Source organism: Ranitomeya imitator, chromosome 6 (assembly GCF_032444005.1).
Source record: "Ranitomeya imitator isolate aRanImi1 chromosome 6, aRanImi1.pri, whole genome shotgun sequence".
NCBI classification, from domain to species: Eukaryota; Metazoa; Chordata; class Amphibia; order Anura; family Dendrobatidae; genus Ranitomeya; species Ranitomeya imitator.
Window position 1 is genome coordinate 435,787,949 of NC_091287.1, and position 26,825 is coordinate 435,814,773.

Consider the following 26,825-nt stretch of genomic DNA (forward strand, 5'->3'; position numbering starts at 1 on the left):
TTGTTTTGTTTAAAATTCATTGTGGTAATGTCTACAACCAAAATTAGAAAAATGTTGTCTCTGTCCAAATATATATGGAACTAACTGTATGCTTAATGGTAGGACTACATGACGATATGTGCCGCACAACACTGAAATCGCAGAAAATCTAATAGTTTCCTATGGTGTCGCATTTTGACCCGTGACATACTGCAAGGGATAGCGTTGCACATGTTTCCAAATGTATTAGGCTATGTTCACACTTTGCAGATTTCACTGCAGATTTTTCCGCAGCAGAATTCCAAAATCCGCAGTCAAAACCCGTTGCGGTTTTTACTGCGGATTTATCGCGGTTTTTACTGCGGTTTCTTCTGCGGATTTTCCTCTGCAGTTTCCTATTGGAGCAGGTGAAAATCCGCAGAAAAGAAGTGACATGCTGCGGAATGTAATCCGCAGCGTTTCCGCGCTGATTTTTCTGCAGCATGTGCACAGCGTTTTTTGTTACCCATAGGTTTACATTGTTCTGTAAACTCATGGGAAACTGCTGCGGATCCGCAGCGGTCAAATCCGCTGCGGATCCGCAGCAAAATCCGCAAAGTGTGAATATAGCCTAAGATTTTCTGTTACTGGTTACAAATGACACACTTGCTTTAGACTGCAACTTGGCTGCTTTATTTTAGGCAAATGTGAGCTCTAAAACTGTCAAGTCACAAACAAGTTGCTCAAATGTTTTTGATCCCTCAGTTTGTCAGAGAATGGATGTCCAGAAACACGTCTCCACGTAGCCCTACTTAGCTGTAATCTACTTTATAATTGTCTAAGGGTCACTTCCGTCTGTCCTTCTGTCTGTCTGTCACGGTTATTCATTCGCTGATTGGTCTCGCCAGCTGCCTGTCATGGCTGCCGCGACCAATCAGCGACGGGCACAGTCCTGAAGAAAATGGCCGCTCCTTACTCCCCGCAGTCAGTGCCTTTCACCCGCATACTCCCCTCTGGTCACCGCTAACTCAGGGTTAATGCTGGCGGTAACCAACAGCGTTATGCCGCAGGTAACATACTCCGTAACCGCCGCTATTAACCCTGTGTGTCCCCAACTTTTTACTATTGATGCTGCCTATGCGGCATCAATAGTAAAAAATGTAATGTTAAAAATAATAATAATAATTAAAAAAAACCTGCTTTACTCACCCACCGTTGCAGCTCGCGCCTGCCGCCATCTTCCGTTGCAGGTTCCGGTGGCAGAAGGACCTGCCATGACGTCACGGTCATGTGACCGCGACGTCATCACAGGCCCTGCGCGACAAGGACCTGCCATGACATCACGGTCATGTGACCGCGCCGTCATCACAGGCCCTGCGCGCCTGCGCTACAAAGACCTGCCATGACGTCAGGGTCATGTGATGGCGACGTCATCACAGGTCCTGCGCTGATACCAACCCTAGGACCAGAACCTGCCGTGGACTACAAGGGCTCCCTCGGAAAGGTGAGTATATGTTTATTTTTTATTTTTTCACCTGTGACAAACCTGGCTGGGCAATATACTACGTGACTGGCCAATATACTACGTGGCTCCGTGCTGTATACTACTTCGCTGTACAATATACTACGTGGCTGGGCAATATACTACGTCACTGGGCAATATACTACGTGGCTCTGTGCTGTATACTACGTCACTGGGCAATATACTACGTCACTGGGCAATATACTACGTGGCTGCGTAATATACTATGTAACTGGGCAATATACTATGTGGCTGGGCAATAAACTACGTGGCTGGGCAATATACTACGTCACTAGGGAATATACTACGTAACTGGGCAATATACTACGTGGCTGGGCAATATACTACGTCACTAGGCAATATACTACGTGGCTGGCCAATATATTACGTCACTGGGCAATATACTACGTGGGCTTTGCAATATACTACGTAGCTCGGCAATATACTACGTTACTGGGCAATATACTTTGTGGCTGGGCAATATACTACGTGGCTGCGCAATATACTACGTCACTAGGCAATATACTACATGGCTGGCCAATATACTACGTGGCTACGCAATATACTACGTCACTAGGCAATATACTACGTAAGTGGGCAATATACTACGTGACTGGGCAATATACTACGTGGCTGGGCAAAATACTACGTGGCTGGGCAATATACTATGTCGCTGGGCAATATACTATGTCGCTGGGCAATATACTACGTGGCTGAGCAATATACTACAAGCTGGGCAATATACTACGTGACTGGGCAATATACTACGTGGCTGGGCAATATACTACGTGACTGGGTAATATACTACGTGGCTGGGCAATATACTATGTCGCTGGGCAATATACTACGTGGCTGAGCAATATACTACAAGCTGGGCAATATACTACGTGACTGGGCAATATACTACGTGGCTGGGCAATATACTACGTGACTGGGTAATATACTACGTGGCTGGGCAATATACTATGTCGCTGGGCAATATACTACGTGGCTGAGCAATATACTACGAGCTGGGCAATATACTAAGTGGACATGCATATTCTAGAATACCCGATTCGGGCCACCATCTAGTATCTTAATAATCCTGGAGGATTATGAAATGTATCCACATTGTACAAGTGATTTTTCTCTTTTTCAAACAAACGTTCCTACACCTTACGTTGAGAGGAGGATCTCGAAGAATCTTTTTTTCAAAAATAGTCAAAATATCTCTCCTTAAAAGCTCAAACTTTCAATTGATACTGCTCTGGTTGAATCCGCATATAAACTCCTCATGAGATGATAATTGACACCTCAGAAGTAGAGGTGGATTTTTCTGGTATCTTCTCACCCTTGCTTTTGCAGTTGTGAAGTGAGAGCTCACTATTATACATACATATACTGTATACATACTAGATGGGGGCCCGGTGCTATCGCATTGGGAGGGCGGTAATGTCGCGATGGGGGCAGGCTTTGCAGCGTTGAGAACCTCCCCCCACGTGCTGACTTCTCTCGTATGTGCTATCCCCCCGTCTCTCTCCGCCCTGTGCTGTGTTCTCTCGTCAAAGACAATGCTGACATTACAGCAGGAGAACGCAGAGGATACATTTTGTGAGGTACAATGGAGATCAATATTCCAAGTATGCACATATACCAATTACATAGTAAGTTAATTAATAGTAAGCTGACCTAATAAAATCAGCCCTAATTCTTTTGAATTCCTCGGTATACCCAAGTACTTTTTGGAAGTGCTTTATGCCAACTCTGCACAAAGAGGAGCCGTGCTATGAGAGCGCCCCAGACCTTAGGTTGTGTGCTGTCAACAAGACATGTCAACGTGCTTCAGTAGAGCCAGACCTCATCCAACATGGCCCAACAGTATAAAACTGGAAGAATATTAGCCAGGGTCCTCTCTCCTCATGTACCAGTCGTGATTTGTATTGATTAAGATTATTCTACCAGTTTTTATTATGTATACCCCTCCTCACATGTAAAGCGCTATGGAATAAATGGCGCTATAAAAATAAATAATAATAATAAATATAGGCATGTAGTATCAGACATTTTTATTACTGCCTTGCTGTGCGTGTTATTACATACTGCTCTTATCGTTCCAGTGCGTCACTGATTGTTATGTCAAGGCTGATTGACCATTTCAAGGGCATTAAGCCTGTCTCTGTGCCAACATGTTGGTAATCCTCTCTGCTCTCATGCCCGTGTTCCTAATTGTCCATGAACTTTGACTTAGATCTAGAGAAACTAACAGTGAAAGTCCACAAATCTACTAAAGCAAATAAGACGGCCGTGTCTGTAGTTATTGTACAGTAGTTTTCTTTGTTATAGACACATTGTGGTGTTTCCACGTACAAGTAATAACTGCACTAGTATTTCTATATTCCGTTATAACGTGTTTTATCATTTTTTACATCGACCTGAGTGTTCATTATCATTTCTTGACAGATACAAATATTGCTCAAACTATGGAGCAATGGCTTTAGTTTAGACGATGGAGAGCTTCGTTCTTACACAGATCCAGTGAATGCTCAGTTTCTGGAATCCGTTAAAAGAGGGTAACTTTCTTTTTAATTTGTATACAAATATACATTTAAAGGGGTTGTCTATTTGTAAGATATTAATGACCTAACCCTTAAATAGGTCATTAATATCATGTCAGTACAGGTCCGCGTCCCCGGTGATCAGCTGTTCTGAGGCCCGGTTGTGACCAGTTATAAGCACATTGAATGGAATTGCCATGGGTAGCTCCATTCAGTGTGTAGTGGCCACTTCCAAGTACTGCTGTACTGATCCTATTCTTTTGAGACTCCGGGCATAAATTAAATGCTTTATTTGTGGCACATACATTTATGGAAGTGATCCAGCTCTATGTAGGAACTCTGGGGCGAAGGATCCAAACATGCACAATTAACAGAATACCTCCAGGTCCCTCCATGTGTGTGTGCCTATGCTGCTACTATAGCCCAGTAGTATAATTAATTATCTAAATATATAATTGCCTAGAATACTACTTCCTGCAATTTGTGCCAACTTCCATGGCTTTGTCCGGAGCTAATGTCCGGAGCTAATGTCCGGAATTAATTGCCTAGAACACTACTTCCTGCAATTTCTGCCAACTTCCGTAGCTTTGTCCGGAGCTAATGTCCGGAGCTAATGTCCGGAGCTAATGTGCGGAGATAATGTCCGGAGCTAATGTCCGGAGCCAATGTCCGGAGATAAGTGACGTCAACAGTGTCCAGTGTCTGATTGGTTGCCGCCTGCTGCGAGCGACCAATCAGAAACGTGCCGTACTGTGACACACTCCGCCCGCCATTTTGGTGTGATTTTTGAATTTTTACCTCACAGCAAGTTTCTACTGCGTGGAGGCGGGCCCAGTGACGTTGCTCTTCAAGCTCCTGCCGAATTTCGTCAAAAAAATGATAATACCATTTACCAAAACTATATATATTTAGTTGTGAAGTGGTTCAGTGACATTTTCACACCAATTTTGAACTTTTGTTTGGTGTTTTCTCCATATACTGCCTATTATTTTTGTTCTTTCTTACTATTATTTATTAATTGTATTATTCTTACATTTGAATAAATAAAGTATATATGGATTCTAGACTCCCGATTCTTTAGAATCGGGCTGCCACCTAGTACTACTATAATTACCACTAGTACTATAATAATTCACAAGTGCCTGACACTTTTCCCACATTTTTTCGAAGATTGATATTGCTAGAGGCCTCAATAAGGCAGGATTGCTACACAATGCATACAATTAATAGTATGTTTGGATTGCCCCAGCTACTGCTGGTCCCTAGAAGGGGCTGGTGTGCATTACTTCTAGGAGAGATCACTATAGTCTTTAATATATTTCTGTCAACTGATTCCCATTCATATCTGCTGCCGTAAAGTCCAGACACCCTGCTGTAATGTCTATATGGACAATACGGTAAGGAAGTCTACAATATGGAGGATCCCAGTAAAAATTTTTAAGATTTATAAATAATTGGCTACTACATTTACGGAGATGGAACACATCACTTTGGTCATTTCCTTTGCCAATTATTTGAACATTCACCCAAAGAAAATAATATGGGTTAGATAGGATCTTTACACAAAAGTATGAGTTTACCAATCTTAGATTTGGGAGACTATATTGATGGATGATTTACTTTTTGCCATGGATGTGGCTATAATGGGCAAACTGCTAATTAGTGTTTCACCATGTAATGTACTTTTTATAAAAGTCAAAGCAGATTGGTCATCAGGCTATCAGACAGCGTAGTATGAGGGCAGGACCATTATAGCCAAAACGGCTGTCATGATTCTGTTGTTGGGCGTCCTGGGACCAGGTGCTCCTTCCCTGTCCCTAACGCTAGGGGCGCCCTATTTTGCCCTGTTTCCCGGATTACTACTGATGGTGAAGACTCCGGTGCCACGTACCTTGCCTTAGCTCCTGAATACGCGCTCAGTCTGTACCCTTCCCCCGCCCAGGGAAGAGGGGAGTAGTAGTGTACTGTAATATACCAACCAGACTAACAAGTTAATACAAAGCGGGATAAAGGAAAATATCAATCATACAAATATACTCACACAAACAACAGAGATAAACACCGGGGAGTGGAGGATGGGGTAAAATCAAAGTAGGAGAAGGAAGGGAATTAGCACACCACCAAAACTTAGCAGCAGTCTCAGATAAATCCACAAAATGCCTTCTCAAACAATAGCAAACCACCATCTCCTAACCATTGAACATGAGCCAACTCTGGCAATGATTTCTTGCCAGGGCCCAGAACATAAAGGAGAAGGGAGTGGCTAGCAGTGAACAGCTGAGAGCCTTAATGCAGAAAAGCTTCCCAGAGCTCTCAACTGAGCAGGTTAACTCCTGCACGGCCAAAAGAAACCTGCACCGTTTAATATGAAGGTGCAGTGCTTCTAAACAGTGCAGGAGTAGGAGAAATCAGACTCTATTGTCTTCTGGCTCCTCTCTGTCGAGGTAAACTAGTGACAACGGCAAAGAAAATTATATTGTGAGGAGCACTCTTCTCATTAATACACTGGATTCATACACATAACCATGTGTGTGGACTTCTAATTGCTCCTATTAGTCAAAGGGTTGAATATATTCCAGATGCAGGAATAGGTAAACGGGGGACTTTCAACAGACGATGTTTCAGCAACACTCAGAGATACAAGAGCGATTTATTATAGATGTTCTGTATCATTTGTTTTGTTAAATTTAAGTGTATTTTTTTTATTCACCAATTAAATAAAATATCAAATTCCCTTAGCATAGGTATCAGGGGGGGTATAGGTATAGAGGGTAGACACGTAGGATCACTCAGACCCTTAATCATCCCGTGACTATCACCAAAGGCAATGCATTATTATATTAGATGTGACATACTGTATCATAGGTAGACAATATTGTACCTGCTGTGAAACGAAATAGTTTCTTCACCTGTTCCTATGTATTATCTATCCATTATATTTTAGGGAAATTCCTTTAGAGCTGCAGCGAATGGTACATGGCGGTCAAGTCCGCTTAGATATGGAAGACCATCAAGACCAAGAATATGTTAAACCAAGGCTAAAATTCAAGGCCTTTAGTGGTGAGGGCAAAAAACTTGGAAGGTATAAGTGTAATTTATTTAATTTCAGATGTTGTTTTTTTTCCATTGCTTCAATTCACTTGGATTAATGAAAATGTTAGTTATGAGGCATAACAAAACTGTATTTAGACATTAGACATTATCTGCAGTGGAACCACAAGGAAACACGCTGACCCACATTCATCAATGTTATTTGTGCAGATTTTATCTGCGCCCTTCAATATTTAACAAGTTTTGCACATTATGATAAATTTAATACCAATTACAGTATATAAGTACTACTTTTTAAAGGGTTTGTCCAGTACTTTTCTTTTGAGGGCTTATCCTTAGAGTATGTCGTCAACAGATTGGTGTGGGTGAGACACCCGGCACCCCCACCGATCAACTGTTCCTGGTGCTGATGGAGGCTGGCTGTGATCACTTTTGGAGCATAACAGCACAACTCCTTCCAGTGTATGGTGGCCGCAGTTGGGAGCTGTACATCCACCCATATTCGTTGAACGCACTACATGGCCACAGCCACTAAGCAGTTGACAGAGCTGTGTATAGTGCCCCAGAAATCGCTGATTGGTGAGGATGCTGGGTGTCCCGCATTGATCTGATGTTGACTAATTCTAAGGATAGGTCCTCAATAAAAAAAAAAGTACTGGACAACCCCTTTAAACATTGTAATTTACTTCCCAATTTTAGATAATACGAACTGCAACTTTTTATGCTTGTTATGTGGTAGACTTCATGATTGTACATAATTACAGTAGATTAATATGTGAAATGCTGCTTGTTAATATAGCATGTTGCAAAAAATGTGGCTTGCATGGTAAAAAGTATCTGTTGGTAGAATCAACCCTCTAAGCTCTATGGGCATATAGGCCATAGGAAGGTGAATAAAGTGATATCTGCGATCTGATGTCCTATTCCAGAGAAATGCACATTTTTCTTGTATGTAAATGAGCTGCTAAGGTCTATGGGCCGGACATAGATCTCCCTGAGAATCTGCCTCCAGAGCCTATTTTAAGTGAAAGAGAGAGTTACCAGTGTGAGCCATGTAATGACTGACAGTCTGCTCTCCTGATGTAGTGTCTCACACTAGAAATGCCACCCTTTAATGAAAATTAGCTCTCGGGGCAGATTCTCAGTTAGATCAGCATCCGGCCCAGAGAGCTGAACAGCTCATTTATATATAAGAAAAATGTGGATTTCTCTAGAATAAAATATCAGATCGCAAATATCAAGGTGTCATTGTATTCAACTTTTTAGAACTTGCATGTCCTTATAAACTGATTAGAAGTGCTGATCCTACTGACAGATTCCCTTTTAAAAATGCAGCACAAACTTATTGATTTCCCACCTTTTATGAGACAGTTGTGTATTGTCTAGAATATGTGACTTTTTGGCAATTTTTCTATAGCGGTGTAATCGTAAGTGTGTTGTACTTTATGCTTAATTGGCCATCCACGCCTTTCTCGTCATCTTTTAAGTTTTGGTACAGGTACTAAAAATTTGGCAATAAATGGAGTAAAAAATTGATACATTTGGTTTTAACTTATTCAAAAAATGTGTAATAATTTAGATGTAACTACAATGATAAATGTGCCCCTCAGTGTGTGAAAAAATGTAAAATGGCACACTGTATAGTATAAAAAGTCATTTATTGTCCAGGACCACATAGACACAGACAACATTACTGGGCTTTCCCTCTGCTGGTTATAAAAATTACGTGGGAGCCCACACCATTTTTTTCTTTAATTCCTAATTTTACACAGGATGTACACAGCGGGTGCGGAATAATAGGAAAAAACGACACTTAGAGGTAACTTGTGGGGTCTTCCGCTTGCCTCGTCTGCTAGCTGCGGGCTCATAGCTAGTGGTAGCTGCTTAGTCCATTGGGATTGTGTATTAGACCGTGTGCCTGTAACATTTTTTCACACATCTTCGGAATCTTTGTCCACTTTGATTGTCCTATATGTATGATTTTGGAGCACTGTTCCTCACTTAGTGAAGCTATTCTGCTCTCTTTTTGGCTGCACATTATAAGGAAGCACGTTTTTCTGAGAAACGGAAGCAGATTTGCTTGCCAGCCTTCCTAGATAGTTGAGTCTCAAGCTAGGGTCACAGGAGCGTATATTCTCTCCTCCCGGAGAATCTGGTCATTTATGCAAATCACTCTCTGATCAAACTCTGATCCGATTCTCCATCTTCTCCATTCTGTCAGTCCGTGGAAAGCGGACTGCACTCAGATGTCATCCGTGTGAAGTCCGATGTTTTCCACAGACTCTTTGACTTGCATGGATATCCGAGTTGGATATCGGATCCTATTCGGATATGCTGCAATTTTTTTCCTTGGACTTGCTCTGTCCAAGGAGAATATCGGACATGTGCACGGTCCCATAGAATAACATTGGTCCGAGTGCCATCCAATATTCTGTTCATATTTCATTTTTCAATATTATTCATATTTCATTCTTCATTTCAGCTAGTTTACTGGTCATTGCTGCTCCAGGATACAATTCATCTCCTTTCATCTATTACCTTCCTGGAAGGAAAAGTGTTATGACCCCAATGGCGAGGGTCTCAGAGGAACGTGGAAGTCTGCAAGATACAAAAATCCAGCTCATAGGGCAGTGGTAACTGGGTACTGTTATGACCCCAATGGCGAGGGTCTCAGAGGAACGTGGAAGTCTGCAAGATACAAAAATCCAGCTCATAGGGCAGTGGTAACTGGGTTGACCATATATCTACTCCTAACGCCAACACTAGAAGTAGCCGGGGGTCATACCTACGTTGATCCTAGATGACTCGCGCCAGCCGAGAATCTAAATACCCCTAGTAGAGGAAAACAAAGACCTCTCTTGCCTCCAGAGAAAGGGACCCCAAAGCAGGATAGAAGCCCCCCACAAATAATAACGGTGAGGTAAGAGGAAATGACAAACACAGAAATGAACCAGGTTTAGCACAGAGAGGCCCGCTAACTAATAGCAGAATATAGAAAGGTAACTTATATGGTCAACAAAAAACCCTATCAAAAATCCACACTGGAAATTCAAGAACCCCCGAACCGTCTAACGGTCCGGGGGGAGAACACCAGCGCCCTAGAGCTTCCAGCAAAAGTCAGGATACAGATTAGGAACAAGCTGGACAAAAATACAAAACCAAAAACAATTAGCAAAAAGCAAAGTAAAAGACTTAGCTGAATAACCGGACCAGGATCAGTAGACAAGAGCACAGCAGATTAGCTCTGATAACTACGTTGCCAGGCATAGAACTGAGTGTCCAGGGAGCTTATAAAGCAACGCCCCTAACTAACGACCCAGGTGCGGATAAAAGGAAAGACAGAAAAACCAGAGTCAAAAAACTAGTAACCACTAGAGGGAGCCAAAAAGCAAATTCACAACAGTACCCCCCCCTTAGTGAGGGGTCACCGAACCCTCACCACGACCACCAGGGCGATCAGGATGAGCGGCATGAAAGGCACGAACTAAATCGGCCGCATGAACATCAGAGGCGACCACCCAGGAATTATCCTCCTGACCATAGCCCTTCCACTTGACCAGGTACTGAAGTCTTCGCCTGGAGAGGCGAGAATCCAAGATCTTCTCCACCACGTACTCCAACTCGCCCTCAACCAACACCGGAGCAGGAGGCTCAGCAGAAGGAACTACAGGCACAACGTACCGCCGCAACAAGGACCTATGAAATACATTGTGAATAGCAAACGACACAGGAAGATCCAGACGAAAAGATACAGGATTAAGGATTTCCAATATCTTGTAAGGACCAATAAAACGAGGTTTAAATTTGGGAGAGGAGACCTTCATAGGAACAAAGCGGGAAGAAAGCCATACCAAATCCCCAACGCGTAGTCGGGGACCCACACCGCGGCGGCGGTTGGCAAAGCGCTGAGCCCTCTCCTGTGACAACTTCAAGTTGTCCACCACATGATTCCAGATCCGCTGCAACCTATCCACCACAGAATCCACCCCAGGACAGTCAGAAGACTCCACATGACCTGAAGAAAAGCGAGGATGGAAACCAGAGTTGCAGAAAAAAGGCGAAACCAAGGTGGCGGAACTAGCCCGATTATTAAGGGCAAACTCAGCCAACGGCAAGAATGTCACCCAATCGTCCTGATCAGCAGAGACAAAACACCTCAAATAAGCCTCCAAAGTCTGATTGGTTCGCTCCGTCTGTCCATTAGTCTGAGGATGGAAAGCAGAGGAAAACGACAAATCAATGCCCATCCTACTACAAAAGGATCGCCAGAACCTGGAAACGAACTGGGATCCTCTATCTGACACAATATTCTCAGGGATGCCGTGCAAACGAACCACGTTCTGGAAAAACACAGGAACCAGATCGGAAGAGGAAGGCAGCTTAGGCAAAGGAACCAAATGGACCATCTTGGAGAAGCGATCACATATCACCCAGATAACAGACATGCCCTGAGATAGCGGAAGATCAGAAATGAAATCCATGGAGATATGTGTCCAAGGTCTCTTCGGGACAGGCAAGGGCAAGAGCAACCCGCTGGCACGAGAACAGCAAGGCTTAGCTCTAGCACAAGTCCCACAGGACTGCACAAATGACCGCACATCCCTTGACAAAGAAGGCCACCAAAAGGACCTGGCCACCAGATCTCTGGTGCCAAAAATTCCCGGGTGACCTGCCAACACCGAGGAATGAACCTCGGAAATGACTCTGCTGGTCCACTTATCCGGAACAAACAGTCTGTCAGGTGGACAAGACTCAGGCCTATCAGCTTGAAATCTCTGCAACACACGTCGCAGATCCGGAGAAATAGCTGATAAGATAACTCCATCCTTAAGAATACCAACAGGATCAGCGACTCCAGGAGCATCAGGCACAAAGCTCCTAGAAAGAGCATCGGCCTTCACATTCTTTGAACCTGGTAAATACGAGACAACAAAATCAAAGCGGGAGAAAAACAATGACCAGCGGGCCTGTCTCGGATTAAGGCGTTTAGCAGACTCGAGATACATCAGATTTTTGTGATCAGTCAAGACCACCACACGATGCTTAGCACCCTCGAGCCAATGACGCCACTCCTCAAATGCCCACTTCATGGCCAACAACTCCCGATTGCCCACATCATAATTTCGCTCGGCAGGCGAAAACTTCCTAGAGAAAAAGGCACAAGGTTTCATAACAGAGCAACCAGGGCCTCTCTGCGACAAAACGGCCCCTGCTCCAATCTCCGAAGCATCCACCTCAACCTGAAAGGGAAGTGAGACATCGGGCTGGCACAAAACAGGCGCCGAAGTAAACCGGCGTTTCAACTCCTGGAAAGCCTCCACGGCAGCAGGAGCCCAGTTAGCTACATCGGAGCCCTTCTTGGTCATATCCGTCAAAGGTTTCACAACGCTAGAAAAATTAGCGATAAAACGACGGTAGAAGTTAGCGAAACCCAAGAACTTCTGAAGACTCTTAACTGACGAGGGCTGAGTCCAATCAAGAATAGCTCGGACCTTGACCGGGTCCATCTCCACAGCAGAAGGGGAAAAAATAAACCCCAAAAAGGGAACCTTCTGTACACCAAAGAGACACTTTGAGCCTTTGACAAACAAAGAATTTTCACGCAAAATTTTAAAGACCAACCTGACCTGCTCCACATGCGAGTCCCAATCATCAGAAAAAACCAAAATATCATCCAGATAAACGATCAAAAATTTATCCAGATACTTCCGGAAAATGTCATGCATAAAGGACTGAAAAACTGAAGGCGCATTGGAGAGCCCAAAAGGCATCACCAAGTACTCAAAATGACCTTCGGGCGTATTGAATGCGGTTTTCCATTCATCACCTTGCTTAATGCGCACAAGGTTGTACGCACCACGAAGGTCTATCTTGGTGAACCACTTGGCACCTTTAATTCGGGCAAACAAGTCAGACAACAGCGGCAGAGGATACTGAAATTTGACAGTGATCTTATTTAAAAGCCGATAATCAATACAAGGCCTCAAAGATCCGTCCTTTTTAGCCACAAAAAAGAATCCTGCACCAAGAGGGGAAGAAGACGGACGAATATGTCCTTTCTCCAAAGACTCCTTGATATACGAACGCATAGCGGTATGTTCAGGTACCGACAGATTAAAGAGTCTTCCCTTAGGAAATTTACTGCCTGGAATCAAATCTATAGCACAGTCACAGTCCCTATGAGGAGGCAATGCACTGGACCTGGACTCGCTAAAGACATCCTGATAATCAGACAAATACTCCGGAACTTCCGAAGGCGTAGAAGAAGCAATAGACACAGGCAGGATATCCCCATGAATACCACGACAGCCCCAACTAGAAACTGACATAGCCTTCCAGTCCAGGACGGGATTATGGGTCTGTAACCATGGCAGCCCTAAAACAACCAAATCATGCATTTTATGTAAAACAAGAAAACGTATCACCTCGCGGTGTTCAGGAGTCATGCACATGGTAACCTGTGTCCAATACTGCGGTTTATTTGCTGCCAATGGCGTAGCATCAATACCCCTAAGAGGAATAGGATTTTCTAATGGTTCAAGAGTAAAACCACAGCGCTTAGCAAATGACAGATCCATAAGACTCAGGGCAGCACCTGAATCTACAAACGCCATGACAGGATAAGACGACAGTGAGCAAATCAAAGTTACAGACAGAATAAATTTAGGTTGCAAATTTCCAGCGGTGACCGGACCAACAACCTTAGCTATACGTTTAGAGCATGCTGAGATAACATGTGTAGAATCACCACAGTAGTAGCACAAGCCATTCCGGCGTCTATGAATTTTCCGCTCATTTCTGGTCAGGATTCTATCACATTGCATTAAATCAGGTGTCTGTTCAGACAACACCATGAGGGAATTTGCGGTCTTGCGCTCCCGCAATCGCCGGTCAATTTGAATAGCCAGTGCCATAGCATCATTCAGACCTGTGGGAATGGGAAAACCCACCATAACATCTTTAATGGCATCAGAAAGACCATTTCTAAAATTAGCGGCCAGTGCACACTCGTTCCAATGTGTCAGCACGGACCATTTCCGAAATTTTTGGCAATACACTTCAGCCTCGTCCTGCCCCTGAGACATAGCCAGCAGGGCCTTTTCTGCCTGAATCTCAAGATTGGGTTCCTCATAAAGTAAACCGAGCGCCAGAAAAAACGCATCAATATCAGCCAATGCCGGATCTCCTGGCGCCAGCGAAAAAGCCCAATCTTGAGGGTCACCCCGTAAGAACGAAATAACAATTTTTACTTGCTGAGCGGAGTCTCCAGATGAACAGGGTCTCAGGGACAAAAACAATTTACAATTATTCTTGAAATTCCTAAACTTAAACCTGTCTCCGGAAAACAGTTCAGGAATCGGTATCTTAGGTTCTGACCCATGACTTCTGATAACATAATCTTGTATGCCCTGCACACGAGTAGCCAGCTGGTCCACACTTGTAATCAAGGTCTGGACATTCATGTCTGCAGCAAGCATAAGCCACTCTGAGGTAAAGGGGATGAAGAAAAAAAAAAAAAATGAGAGAGGAGAAAAAAAAACTCAGAATCTTCTTTCTTATAATCCCTCTTTTGCAATGCATTAAACATTTAATATGGGCCTGGCAAACTGTTATGACCCCAATGGCGAGGGTCTCAGAGGAACGTGGAAGTCTGCAAGATACAAAAATCCAGCTCATAGGGCAGTGGTAACTGGGTACTGTTATGACCCCAATGGCGAGGGTCTCAGAGGAACGTGGAAGTCTGCAAGATACAAAAATCCAGCTCATAGGGCAGTGGTAACTGGGTTGACCATATATCTACTCCTAACGCCAACACTAGAAGTAGCCGGGGGTCATACCTACGTTGATCCTAGATGACTCGCGCCAGCCGAGAATCTAAATACCCCTAGTAGAGGAAAACAAAGACCTCTCTTGCCTCCAGAGAAAGGGACCCCAAAGCAGGATAGAAGCCCCCCACAAATAATAACGGTGAGGTAAGAGGAAATGACAAACACAGAAATGAACCAGGTTTAGCACAGAGAGGCCCGCTAACTAATAGCAGAATATAGAAAGGTAACTTATATGGTCAACAAAAAACCCTATCAAAAATCCACACTGGAAATTCAAGAACCCCCGAACCGTCTAACGGTCCGGGGGGAGAACACCAGCGCCCTAGAGCTTCCAGCAAAAGTCAGGATACAGATTAGGAACAAGCTGGACAAAAATACAAAACCAAAAACAATTAGCAAAAAGCAAAGTAAAAGACTTAGCTGAATAACCGGACCAGGATCAGTAGACAAGAGCACAGCAGATTAGCTCTGATAACTACGTTGCCAGGCATAGAACTGAGTGTCCAGGGAGCTTATAAAGCAACGCCCCTAACTAACGACCCAGGTGCGGATAAAAGGAAAGACAGAAAAACCAGAGTCAAAAAACTAGTAACCACTAGAGGGAGCCAAAAAGCAAATTCACAACAGAAAAGATAGAATCACTATGAAGGCTGCAGTGAGAGGAGAGGCCAGTCAGTGATATCAGTAGGTTTCATATTATCCTAAGACCTAAGGTTTTTTTTCAATCTGAACCTCAGAAGTTTGTAAAAAGCTATTACTTCTAAAGCAGAATATATTGCCAGACATAGGCGCTACGCTGTGACATGAGGAGGACCTGCAGCTCAATAACACTTCCAGTGCTTATTTGCATGGTCACACTTTTCTGGGGCCTTCTACATAAGTAATCGCATCCATACACCAATGCTGATTGACAATGTTAATTTATTGATATATGCATCGGTTTTTTTTCCTTCTATCATACAGCTTGACTCCGGAAATAATCAGTACACCATCTTCCCCTGAAGAGGAACACAAACCATTTGTAAATGCTGAGGTGGAACTTGATGAGCATGTCCCAACAACAAAAATTCAGATTAGACTAGCTGATGGAAGTCGCCTCGTCCAAAGATTCAACCTCAGTCATAGGTAATGACTTTACTCCTGCATTTTAGGACATAGATCTATACCAGAGAGGAAGTTATGGAACCCACATTGCTTATGCAATGGTTCTGTATAAGGGTATGTTTAACCCCTTCCCAACCTGTGACACAGCGTATGCGTCATGAAAGTCGGTGCCAATCCGACCTGTGATGCATATGCTGTGTCACAGAATGATCGCGTCCCTGCAGATCGGGTGAAAGGGTTAACTCCAATTTCACCTGATCTGCAGGGACAGGGGGAGTGGTAGTACAGCCCAGGGGGGGTGGCTTCACCCCCCCGTGGCTACGATCGCTCTGATTGGCAGTTTCACTTTCAACAGCCAATTAGAGCGATTTGTAATATTTCACCTATTAAAACTGGTGAAATATTACAATCCAGCCATGGCTGATGCTGCGGTATCATCGGCCATGGCTGGAAACACTGGTCTGCCCACCCCCACCCCCCCACGCAACCGATCCCCCCCCCCCCCCCAGTCTTCCGATCTGTGGTCCGCTCCCCCCGTGCTGTTGTCCGCTGCCCCGTGCTCCAATCCCACCCCCCGTGCTCCAATCCGACCCCCCTGCACTCCGATCCACCCCTCCCGTGCTCCGATCCACCCCCCGCGCTCCGATCCACCCCCCGCGCTCCGATCCACCCTCCCCCCCCCCCGCTCCACCCCATCATACTTACCGAGCCTCCCGGGGTCCGTCCGTCTTCTCCATGGGCGCTGCCATCTTCCATCTTCTAAAACCTATCACAGTGATCAAAATAAAAAAAAATGGTAAATGACCCCCCCCCTCCTTTGTCACCCCCATAGGTAGGGACAATAATAAAATAAAGAAAATTTTTTTTTTTCCCACTAAGGTTGGGGTTAGAACTAGGGTTGGGGTTAGGGTTTCGGTATGTGCACACGTATTCTGGTCCTCTGCGGATTTTTCCGCAGCGGATTTGATAAATCCGCAGTGCTAAACCGCTGCAGATTTATCGCGGATTTACCGTGGTTTTTCTGCGCATTTCACTGCAGTTTTACAACTGCGATTTTCTATTGGAACAGCTGTAAAACCGCTGTGGAATCTGCAGAAAGAAGTGACATGCTGCGGAATGTAAACCGCTGCGTTTCCGTGCAGTTTTTCTGCAGCATGAACCCCGCCAAGGACAACATCTGCAAAGAGTTTGTATGTTCTCTCCGTGTTTGCGTGGGTTTCCTCCGGGCACTCCGGTTTCCTCCCACATTCCAAAGACATACTGATAGAGAATTTAGAATGTGAGCCCCATCGGGGACAGTGATGATAATGTGTGCAAAAATGTAAAGCACTGCGGAATATGTTAGCACTATATAAAAATAAAGATTATTATTATTATTATTATGTACAGCGATTTTTGTTTCCCATAGGTTTACATTGAACTGTAAACTCATGGGAAACTGCTGCGGATCTGCAGCGTTTTCCGCAGCGTGTGCACATACCTTTAGAATTAGGCTATGTGCGGATTTGGCCGCTGCGGATTCGCAGCAGTGTTCCATCAGGTTTACAGTACCATGTAAACCTATGGAAAACCAAATCCGCTGTGCCCATGGTGCGGAAAATACAGCGCGGAAACGCTGTGTTGTATTTTCCACAGCATATCAATTCTTTGTGCGGATTCCGCAGCGTTTTACACCTGTTCCTCAATAGGAATCCGCAGGTGAAATCCGCACAAAAAACACTGGAAATCCTCGGTAAATCCGCAGGTAAAACGCACTGCCTTTTACCCGCGGATTTTTCAAAAATGGTGCTGAAAAATCTCACACGAATCCGCAACGTGGGCACATAGCCTTAGGGTTAGGGTTGGAATTAGGGTTGTGGTTAGGGTTGTGATTAGGGTTATGGCTACAGTTGGGATAAGGGTTAGGGGTGTGTTGGGGTTAGTGTTGGAGGTAGAATTGAGGGGTTTCCACTGTTTAGGCACATCAGGGGTCTCCAAACGCAACATGGCGCCACCATTGATTCCAGCCAATCTTGTATTCAAAAAGTCAAATGGTGCTCCCTCACTTCCGAGCCCCGACGTGTGCCCAAACAGTGGTTTACCCCCACATATGGGGTACCAGCATACTCAGGACAATCTGCGCAACAATTACTGGGGTCCAATTTCTCCTGTTACCCTTGTGAAAAAAAAAAAATTGTTTGCTAAAACATCATTTTTGAGGAAAGAAAAATGATTTTTTATGTTCACGGCTCTGCGTTGTAAACATCTGTGAAGCACTTGGGGGTTCAAAGTGATTACCACATATCTAGATAAGTTCCTTGGGGGGTCTAGTTTCCAAAATGGGGTCACTTGTGGGGGGTTTCTACTGTTTAGCCACATCAGGGGCTCTGCAAACGCAACGTGATGCCCGCAGGGCATTCCATCAAAGTCTGCATTTCAAAACGTCACTACGTCACTTCCGAGCCCCGGCATGTACCCAAACAGTGGTTTACCCCCACATATAGGATATCCGCGTACTCAGGAGAAACTGGACAACAACTTTTGGGGTCAAATGTCTCCTGTTACCCTTGGGAAAATAAAAAATTGCAGGCTAAAAAATCATTTTTGAGAAAAGAATTTTTTATTTTTTATTTTCATGGCTCTGCGTTATAAACTTCTGTGAAGCACTTGGGGGTTCAAAGTGCTCACCACACATCTATATTAGTTCCTTCGGGGGTCTAGTTTCCAAAATGGGGTCATTTGTGGGACATCTCCAATGTTTAGGCACACAGGGGCTCTCCAAACGTGACATGGTGTCCGCTAATGATTGGAGCTAATTTTCCATTTAAAAAGCCAAATGGCTTGCCTTCCCTTCCGAGCCCTGCCGTGCTCCCAAACAGTGGTTTACCCCCACATATGGGGTATCAGCGTACTGAGGACAAACTGGACAACAACATTTGCGGTCCAATTTCTCCTATTATCCTTGGCAAAATAGGAAATTCCAGGCTAAAAAATCATTTTTGAGGAAAGAAAAATTATTTTTTATTTTCATGGCTCTGCGTTATAAACTTCTGTGAAGCACCTGGGGGTTTAAAGTACTCAATATGCATCTAGATAAGTTCCTTGGGGGGTCTAGTTTCCAAAATGGGGTCAAATGTGGGGGAGCTCCAATGTTTAGGCACACAGGGGCTCTCCAAACGCGACATGGTGTCCGCTAACAATTGGAGCTAATTTTCCATTCAAAAAGTCAAATGGCGCGCCTTCCCTTCCGAGCCCAGCCGTGTGCCCAAACAGTGGTTTACCCCCACATATGAGGTATCTGCGTACTCGGGAGAAATTGCCCAAGAAATTTTAGGATCCATTTTATCCTATTGCCCATGTGAAAATGAAAAAATTAAGGCGAAAAAATTTTTTTGTGAAAAAAAAGTACTTTTTCATTTTTACGGATCATTTTGTGAAGCACCTGAGGGTTTAAAGTGCTCACTAGGCATCTAGATAAGTTCCTTGGGGGGTCCAGTTTCCAAAATGGGGTCAGTTGTGGGGGAACTCCAATGTTTAGGCACACAGGGGCTCTCCAAACGCGACATGGTGTCCGCTAACGATGGAGATAATTTTTCATTCAAAAAGTCAAATGGCGCTCCTTCCCTTCCGAGCATTACCATGTGCCCAAACAGTGGTTTACCCCCACATGTGAGGTATCGGTGTACTCAGGAGAAATTGCCCAACACATTTCAGGATCCATTTTATCCTGTTGCCCATGTGAAAATGAAAAAATTGAGGCTAAAATAATTTTTTTGTGAAAAAAAAAAAAAGTACTTTTTCATATTTACGGATCAATTTGTGAAGCACCTGGGGGTTTAAAGTGCTCACTATGCATCTAGATAAGTTCCTTGGGGCGTCTAGTTTCCAAAATGGGGTCACTTGTGGGGGAGCTCCAATTTTTAGGCACACGGGGGCTCTCCAAATGTGACATGGTGTCCGCTAAAGAGTGCAGCCAATTTTTTATTCAAAAAGTCAAATGGCGCTCCTTCCCTTCCAAGCCCTGCCGTGCGCCCAAACAGTGGTTTACCCCCACATATGAGGTATCAGCGTACTCGGGACAAATTGGACAACAACTTTCGTGGTTCAGTTTCTCCTTTTACCATTGGGAAAATAAAAAAATTGTGGCTAAAATATCATTTTTGTGACTAAAAAGTTAAATGTTCATTTTTTCCTTCCATGTTGCTTCTGCTGCTGTGAAGCACCTGAAGGGTTAATAAACTTCTTGAATGTGGTTTTGTGCACCTTGAGGGGTGCAGTTTTTAGAATGATGTCACTTTGGAGTATTTTCAGCCATATAGACCCCTCAAACTGACTTCAAATGTGAGGTGGTCCCTATAAAAAATGGTTTTGTAAATTTCGTTGTAAAAATGAGAAATCGCTGGTCAAATTTTAACCCTTATAACTTCCTAGCAAAAAAAAATGTTGTTTCCAAAATTGTGCTGATGTAAAGTAGACATGTGGGAAATGTTATTTATTGACTATTTTGTGTCACATAACTCTCTGGTTTAACAGAATAAGAATTCAAAATGTGAAAATTGCGAAATTTTCAAAATTTTCGCCAAATTTCCGTTTTTATCACAAATAAACGCAGAATTTATTGACCTAAATTTACCACGATCGTGAAGCCCAATATGTCACGAAAAAAACAATCTCAGAACCGCTAGGATCCGTTGAAGCGTTCCTGAGTTATTACCTCATAAAGGGACACTGGTCAGAATTGCAAAAAACGGCCAGGTCATTAAGGTCAAAATAGGCTGGGTCATGAAGGGGTTAAACATCTTTTTCAGATGGGCAAAAACTTCAAGTTTTTTTAGGCTTCAGGAAACGCTTGCATTTTTGTTAACTTTTTGTTGATGTTTTTCTTTGGAGTTTTCTGTTATCCTTTTTTCAACATTTTTCAGGAATCAAGAAAATGCTGGCTTTTTTTAGGAGAAAAAATTACAAAACTCTCAAAAAGGCGCCAAGGTGTCTTTAAGGCATTTTTGGCCTTTCCATTGACTTGTACTGTAAAGTGTGTCGTGGCTTCACAGCAGAAAACATCGGAAGAATTGTCCGATTATGTCTTTTAACTGTTTGACTGCTGTTTTGGAAAAGATGTTCAAAAAACACAACAACATCATTTTCAATAAAAATGAATAGGGGGAGTCTTTTAAGCATTTTTCCGAGTACTTGTTTTTCAGTAATAGTATTATTACTATTTATTTATATAGCACCATTGATTCCATGGTACTGTACATGAGAAGGGGTTACATGCAAATTACAGATATCACTTACAGTAAGCAAATTAACAATGACAGACTGATACAGAGGGGCGAGGACCCTGCCCTTGGGGGCTTACATTCTACAGGATGGTGGGGAAGGAGACGGTAGGTTGGGGGGATTGGTGAGGCAGTATCTCCAGTAGTGATGAGGAGGCAGCGGGGTCAGTGCAGGCTGTAGGCTTTCTTGAAGAGGTGGATTTTCAAGTTCCGTCCGAAGGATCCGGATGTGGTTGATAGTCGGACGTGTTGGGGCAGAGAATTCCAGAGGATGGGGGATATTCAGGAGAAATCTTGGAGGCGGTTGGGTGAGGAGCGAATAAGTGTGGAGGAGAGGAGGAGGTCTTGGGAGGACCGGAGATTACGTGAGGGAAGATATGGGGAGATTAGTTCGGAGATATATGGAGGAGACAGGTTATGGATGGCTTTGTAGGTCAGTATTAGTAATTTGAACTGGTTATGCTGGGGGAATGGGAGCCAGTGATGAGATTTGCAGAGGGGGGAAGCGGAGGAGTAGCGAGGAGAGAGTTGAATTAGTCGGGCAGCAGAGTTAAGAATGGACTGGAGAGGTGCAAGGGTGTTAGCACGGAGGCCACAGAAAGGATGTTGCAGTAGTCGAGGTGGGAGATGATGAGGGCATGCACAAGCATTTTAGTAGATTGAGGGTTTAGCATCTTCTCTTATATATACTGTGTAGAGCAGTATATCAGTGAATTCATGAAACTATCAATGAAATTGGCTCCCTGACATCAGCAGCACTCATGTAGAACCACATAAGGACACTGCCACCATCCACCATGTTTCAGTTTAGGCACTATACATTTTTCTTTGCACTCCTCACCTTTGTAATGCCATACAGTTTTGAAGTCATCCGTTCCAAAAACATGTATCTTGGTCTCATCACTCCAGAGTATAGAGTCCTAAAAGTCTTCATATTTTTCAGCATGGTCCCTGGAAAATTGTAGGTGGCCTTTTTTGTGCATGGGCTCTGAGAGACTTTCTTCATGGACAAATGCCATTCCTTTGAAGTGTACTCTGTATTGTGTCTCAGGAAACACTCACCCCAGTTTAGATTTCTACTTCTTTAGCTAGGTGCAGTGAACTTGCATGTCTTTTTTTGTTGAATCTTGGTTATCAGAGGACTCTCTTCTTTAGGTATTAACTTCCGTGGTTGACCTGTACTTCTCTGTGAGACGGTTGCATTTCCATCTTTGTTAAATTTTTAGAAAAACAAAGAAAAAATGGACACTAGAGCTGATTAAAATACTAGAAGATTTATTGAAAATATATTTTTAAAAGAGTTTTTTTTTGTTGTCAAGACATAATCATTATAAGTATATTTGCAGACACAACTGAAAAGGAGAATGCAACACACTAGTACCACGTACAGGGAAAGAGTATAACAGGAATAATCAACATAGCCACTTTGTGTTAAATGAACTACACAATATAATAACCAATCTCGAGATCTCTCTCTATAGGATTTTAGTGGTAACTCACAGAGCTGTGTATATAGACTAACGGTTCAAAATGTCATAGCCACAATAGCTATAACATTAATTGAGAAAATTACTGGGGGACCCTATAATTGAAAGAAAGAGGTAAGACCAAGTGGAGTAAAAGTGAAATGATTTTACATAAATGAACCGACCTGCTCCTGATTGTGGGAAGAGAACCCCAACGCGCGTTTCGCACACTTGCTTCCTCAGGGGGCCCTCTTTCTTTCAATGGCCCATATTTAAGGGAGCACTTTGTAGTATGGTATCCCATAGGAAATATCGATTCTGAAAGCAACCTAAAGGTTTTCTGACAAATCTGTTGGGGTGAACTTATTTATGCTGAGCACTGTATATAATTGGTAAAGAGTTTGGACACAAATCTTTTCCTTGTATATATATTCTCTTTTTATTCCCTTTCAGAATTGTGGATGTACGACACTTTATCATTCAGTCTCGCTCAGACTTTGCACAGACTGATTTTGTTTTGGTGACCACATTTCCGAACACAGAACTTACAGACGAAGACCAGACACTGGAAGAAGCCGACATACTCAACACTGTGATTCTTCAGAGAATGAAGTAATTCTGCCCTCACACTTCCTATGGCTGAACAAATATATAAGTGCCATTTTCTGCCTCCAGACATTAGGGCTTTTATACTGTTTTATTGTGATTATGCATTTATCATATATCCATCAGTGTCAGCTGATGATTAGTTTTTTTTATGCATTTTTTTTTCCTGGAGCCAAGGATATAGTTTTTACAGACCGTCCTATTTTATATTACCAAGCATGGTATATGGATAAAAGGTAACTGTGAAGTTAGAGGAAATGTATGAAGATACAATAATGAAGATGCATTATGTTAAATATTTCCTAATATATTTTAGTATAATATATTTTCTTAATGTAGAGCTGATCATATAGATTATGGGTATAGATGGGAGATTCCTTATTTACATTCAGTTTGAAAAAGTTCTCAAATCAATGAAAGTGGGATGTAATACAGCAGATCAGGACTTTAGTAGTACAATAACCAAGATATTACTATATACTAAATGTGTGAACAACATGTACAGTACTTCGACTGCCTCCTTGAGACTGGACTCGGAAAAATGGTTGCATATTCGTGTTCTGTTTTCCAGTATACAATGTATGTGTGTATACATATCTAGGTATTATAGTTATATTGGTCAGCTCTATCAATACCACTAGTAACAATAGCATCTGTTAAAGGTTAGAGATATTAAGGAAAAATAGAGGATAAGAGTAACTCTGCCAATGGCTAAATAGGGTAGCCAACCAGGTCACAGAATCTCCAAAGCAGTAAATTGTATAAAGGGTCTTCATAATATGCAAGAAGGGTGAACTTGGTAAAAAAAAAAAATAATACCACCAATATTTTTGGGGTTTTAGTTTTGTGGCGTTAATATTTTTTTTTAGTCAGAACTTTGTAAAAAAATATATATCATTTTATTCCTATTTTGTGAGACTTTACTTATTATTTTTTCCATAGAGCTGAAAAAAGGGCATTTTTTTGTGAGCCGACCTGTGGTTTTTATTAGTACCATTTTGTGGTTTGTCCAACATGTTGCGTCAATTATATTCCACTTTTTTTTTTTAGCATGTGAGATGATGAGGGAAGCTGCACCTGAAATTGTTTGATACTTCAGAATAGCAGTACATAGCTAAAGTGACGATCAACCCCAGGCAGGTTTCAAGAGAATACAGACATGGCAGCAACAGGGTCTTCCCCGGCTACCATGGCCTCCTGTTGGCTCCTCACAATTGTGTGCAAGCATATCAAAACTATTTAAATTCCTCTGTCTCCCTCTGAGTTTGATAAATGCATCTAAATGGCTAAACAGCAGCCATTGGAGATAGCATCGGTGGATGCCCTGTATGGAGCAAGCTCAGGAACCTGCATCTTGCGTAGGGCATGCATGTACGTTCTACATAGGCAGGGGGTTAAAAAAGTGATAGGGTTAAGGGTGCCCAAGATAACTGTAACACAAGTTACTAGAAAATGTAACTCTGGCTATGATTCTAAGCTGTCAGAACACAGAGCTCCTATGCTAACCCTATCAAGTGCTGAAAGTGCCTTCAGTGGGGTATGTGCACATCTGAATTCAACCATGAAGCAATGGAAGGGGGTAGGTCTCTTCTGTTGGATCATGTATTATTTCACGTCATGTGTGTGTGTGAAGGAAGGACAACAGAGGCAGTGTAATGTAATGTTCTGCTGAGAAACCTTGGATCTTGGTGTTTACAGCGGGTGAAATAAGTATTGGAACATCACCAATTTTCTAAATAAATATATTTCTAATGATGCTATTGACATGAAATTCTCATCAAATATCGATAACAATCCATCCAATCAAACCAAGCAGTGGGTTGTGAAAGTATCCAACCCCTTGGCATTTTTTGTGTTTTGCTACTTCACAACCTGGAATTTCACTTTTTTTAGGGTTTGCAGCAGTTCATGTAAAAAGAACATGCCTACTACTGTGAACATTTGTTTTTCTTTTTATTGTGAAGCGAACCACAGGAGGGACAAGATAGCTGAAAACTTCACTGTGCATAACTATTCACCCCCCTAAAGTAGGTACTTTTTAGAGCCTCCTTTTACAATTACAGCTGCAAGTCGCTTTGGATAAGTCTCTATAAGCTTTCCCCATCTTGCCACTGGAAGATTTGCCCATTCCTCAATGCAAAACTACTCCGGCGTTTCCTTTGGTGAACAGCAGTCTTCAAGTCTGACCACAAATTCTCAATTGGATCAAGGTCTGGTCTTTGACTAGGCCACTCCAAAACATTTACACAATTCCCCTTAAACCAGTCGAGTGTTGCTTTAGCAGTATGTTTAGGTCATTTTCTTGTTGGGAGGTGAACCTCTGTCCCAGTCTCAAATCACTGACCGGTTTTGTTCATGAATATCCCTGTATTTCTCACCATCCATCTTCCCCTTGACTCAGAACATTTTCCCTGTCCCTGCTGCCGAAAAACATCCCGACAGCATGATGCAGCCACCACCATGTTTCTCTGTTGGGATGGTGTTCTTGCTGTGATGAGCTTTGTTGTTTGGCGCCAGACATAGCATTCACCTTGGTGGCCAAAAGGTTAAATTTTGTCTGCCCACAGCACCTTCCTCCATACATTTGAGAAGTCTCCCAAATGTCTTTTAGAAAACTTAAAATGATCCTTACAATTTTTGTGTGTAAGTAAAGGCTTTCTTCTGCCCACTCTTCCATAAAGACCACCTCTATGGAGTGTACGGCTTATTGTGGTCGTATGGACAGATACTCCAGTCTCTGCTTGGGAATTCTGCTGCTCCTTCAAGTTTACATTTGGTCTCTGTGCTGCCTTACTGATTAATGCCCTCCTAACGGGACAGAGAGTTTTGGTGAGCGTCCCTCTCTTGGCAGGTTTGATGTAATACCATGTTTTTTACAATAGATGAATAATGGATTTGATGGTGTACTCCAGGGGATCATTAGAGATTGGGATATGTTTTTATAACCCAACCCTGAATTGTACTTCTCAACAACTTTATCCCTGACTTGTTTGGAGATCTCCTTGGTCTTCTTGATGTTGTTTGGTTTGCCTCTTGCTTAATCCCTTACTGACATCAAACGTATTAGTACGCCGATGTCAGTATCCCTTCCTTTATGTGGGCTCCGGCGGAGTGCCCACATATTTTTTCCGGGACACGTCAGCTGTTTCGAACAGCTGACATGTGCCCGCTATAGGCGTGGGTGGTATTGCGATCCACCCGTGCCTATTAACTAGTTAAATGCCGCTATCAAATTCTGACAGCGGCATTTAAATCGCGCTTCTGGCCATCGGGTTGGAAATACGCGCACCAGTGACCCCCCCCATCACATGATCGGGGGTCATCGGGTCGTCAGCATGACAACCAGAGGTCTCCTTGAGACCTCTATGGTTGTCAGTGCCGGATTGCTATGAGCGCCACTCAGTGGTCGGCTCTCATAGGAACTCAGCAATTCAGCTACATAGAGGCGATCTGAACATCGCCTCTATGTAGCTGAGCCGATCAAGTTGTGCCAGCTT

At 43.1% G+C, this 26,825-nt stretch overlaps 1 protein-coding gene across 1 annotated transcript in view; it reads left to right on the forward strand.

Moving 5' to 3' along the window:
- UBXN2B (UBX domain protein 2B) overlaps positions 1-24,195 on the forward strand; it is a 72,719-nt gene extending 48,524 nt beyond the window's left edge. Inside the window, exons 5-8 of the mRNA XM_069731377.1 lie at positions 3,920-4,029; positions 6,959-7,096; positions 15,858-16,019; positions 23,176-24,195. Coding sequence (XP_069587478.1) covers positions 3,920-4,029; positions 6,959-7,096; positions 15,858-16,019; positions 23,176-23,338 — 573 coding nt within the window. The 3' untranslated portion in view covers positions 23,339-24,195. The remainder of the gene's footprint in view (positions 1-3,919; positions 4,030-6,958; positions 7,097-15,857; positions 16,020-23,175) is intronic.
- The last annotated feature ends 2,630 nt before the right edge of the window (positions 24,196-26,825 follow it).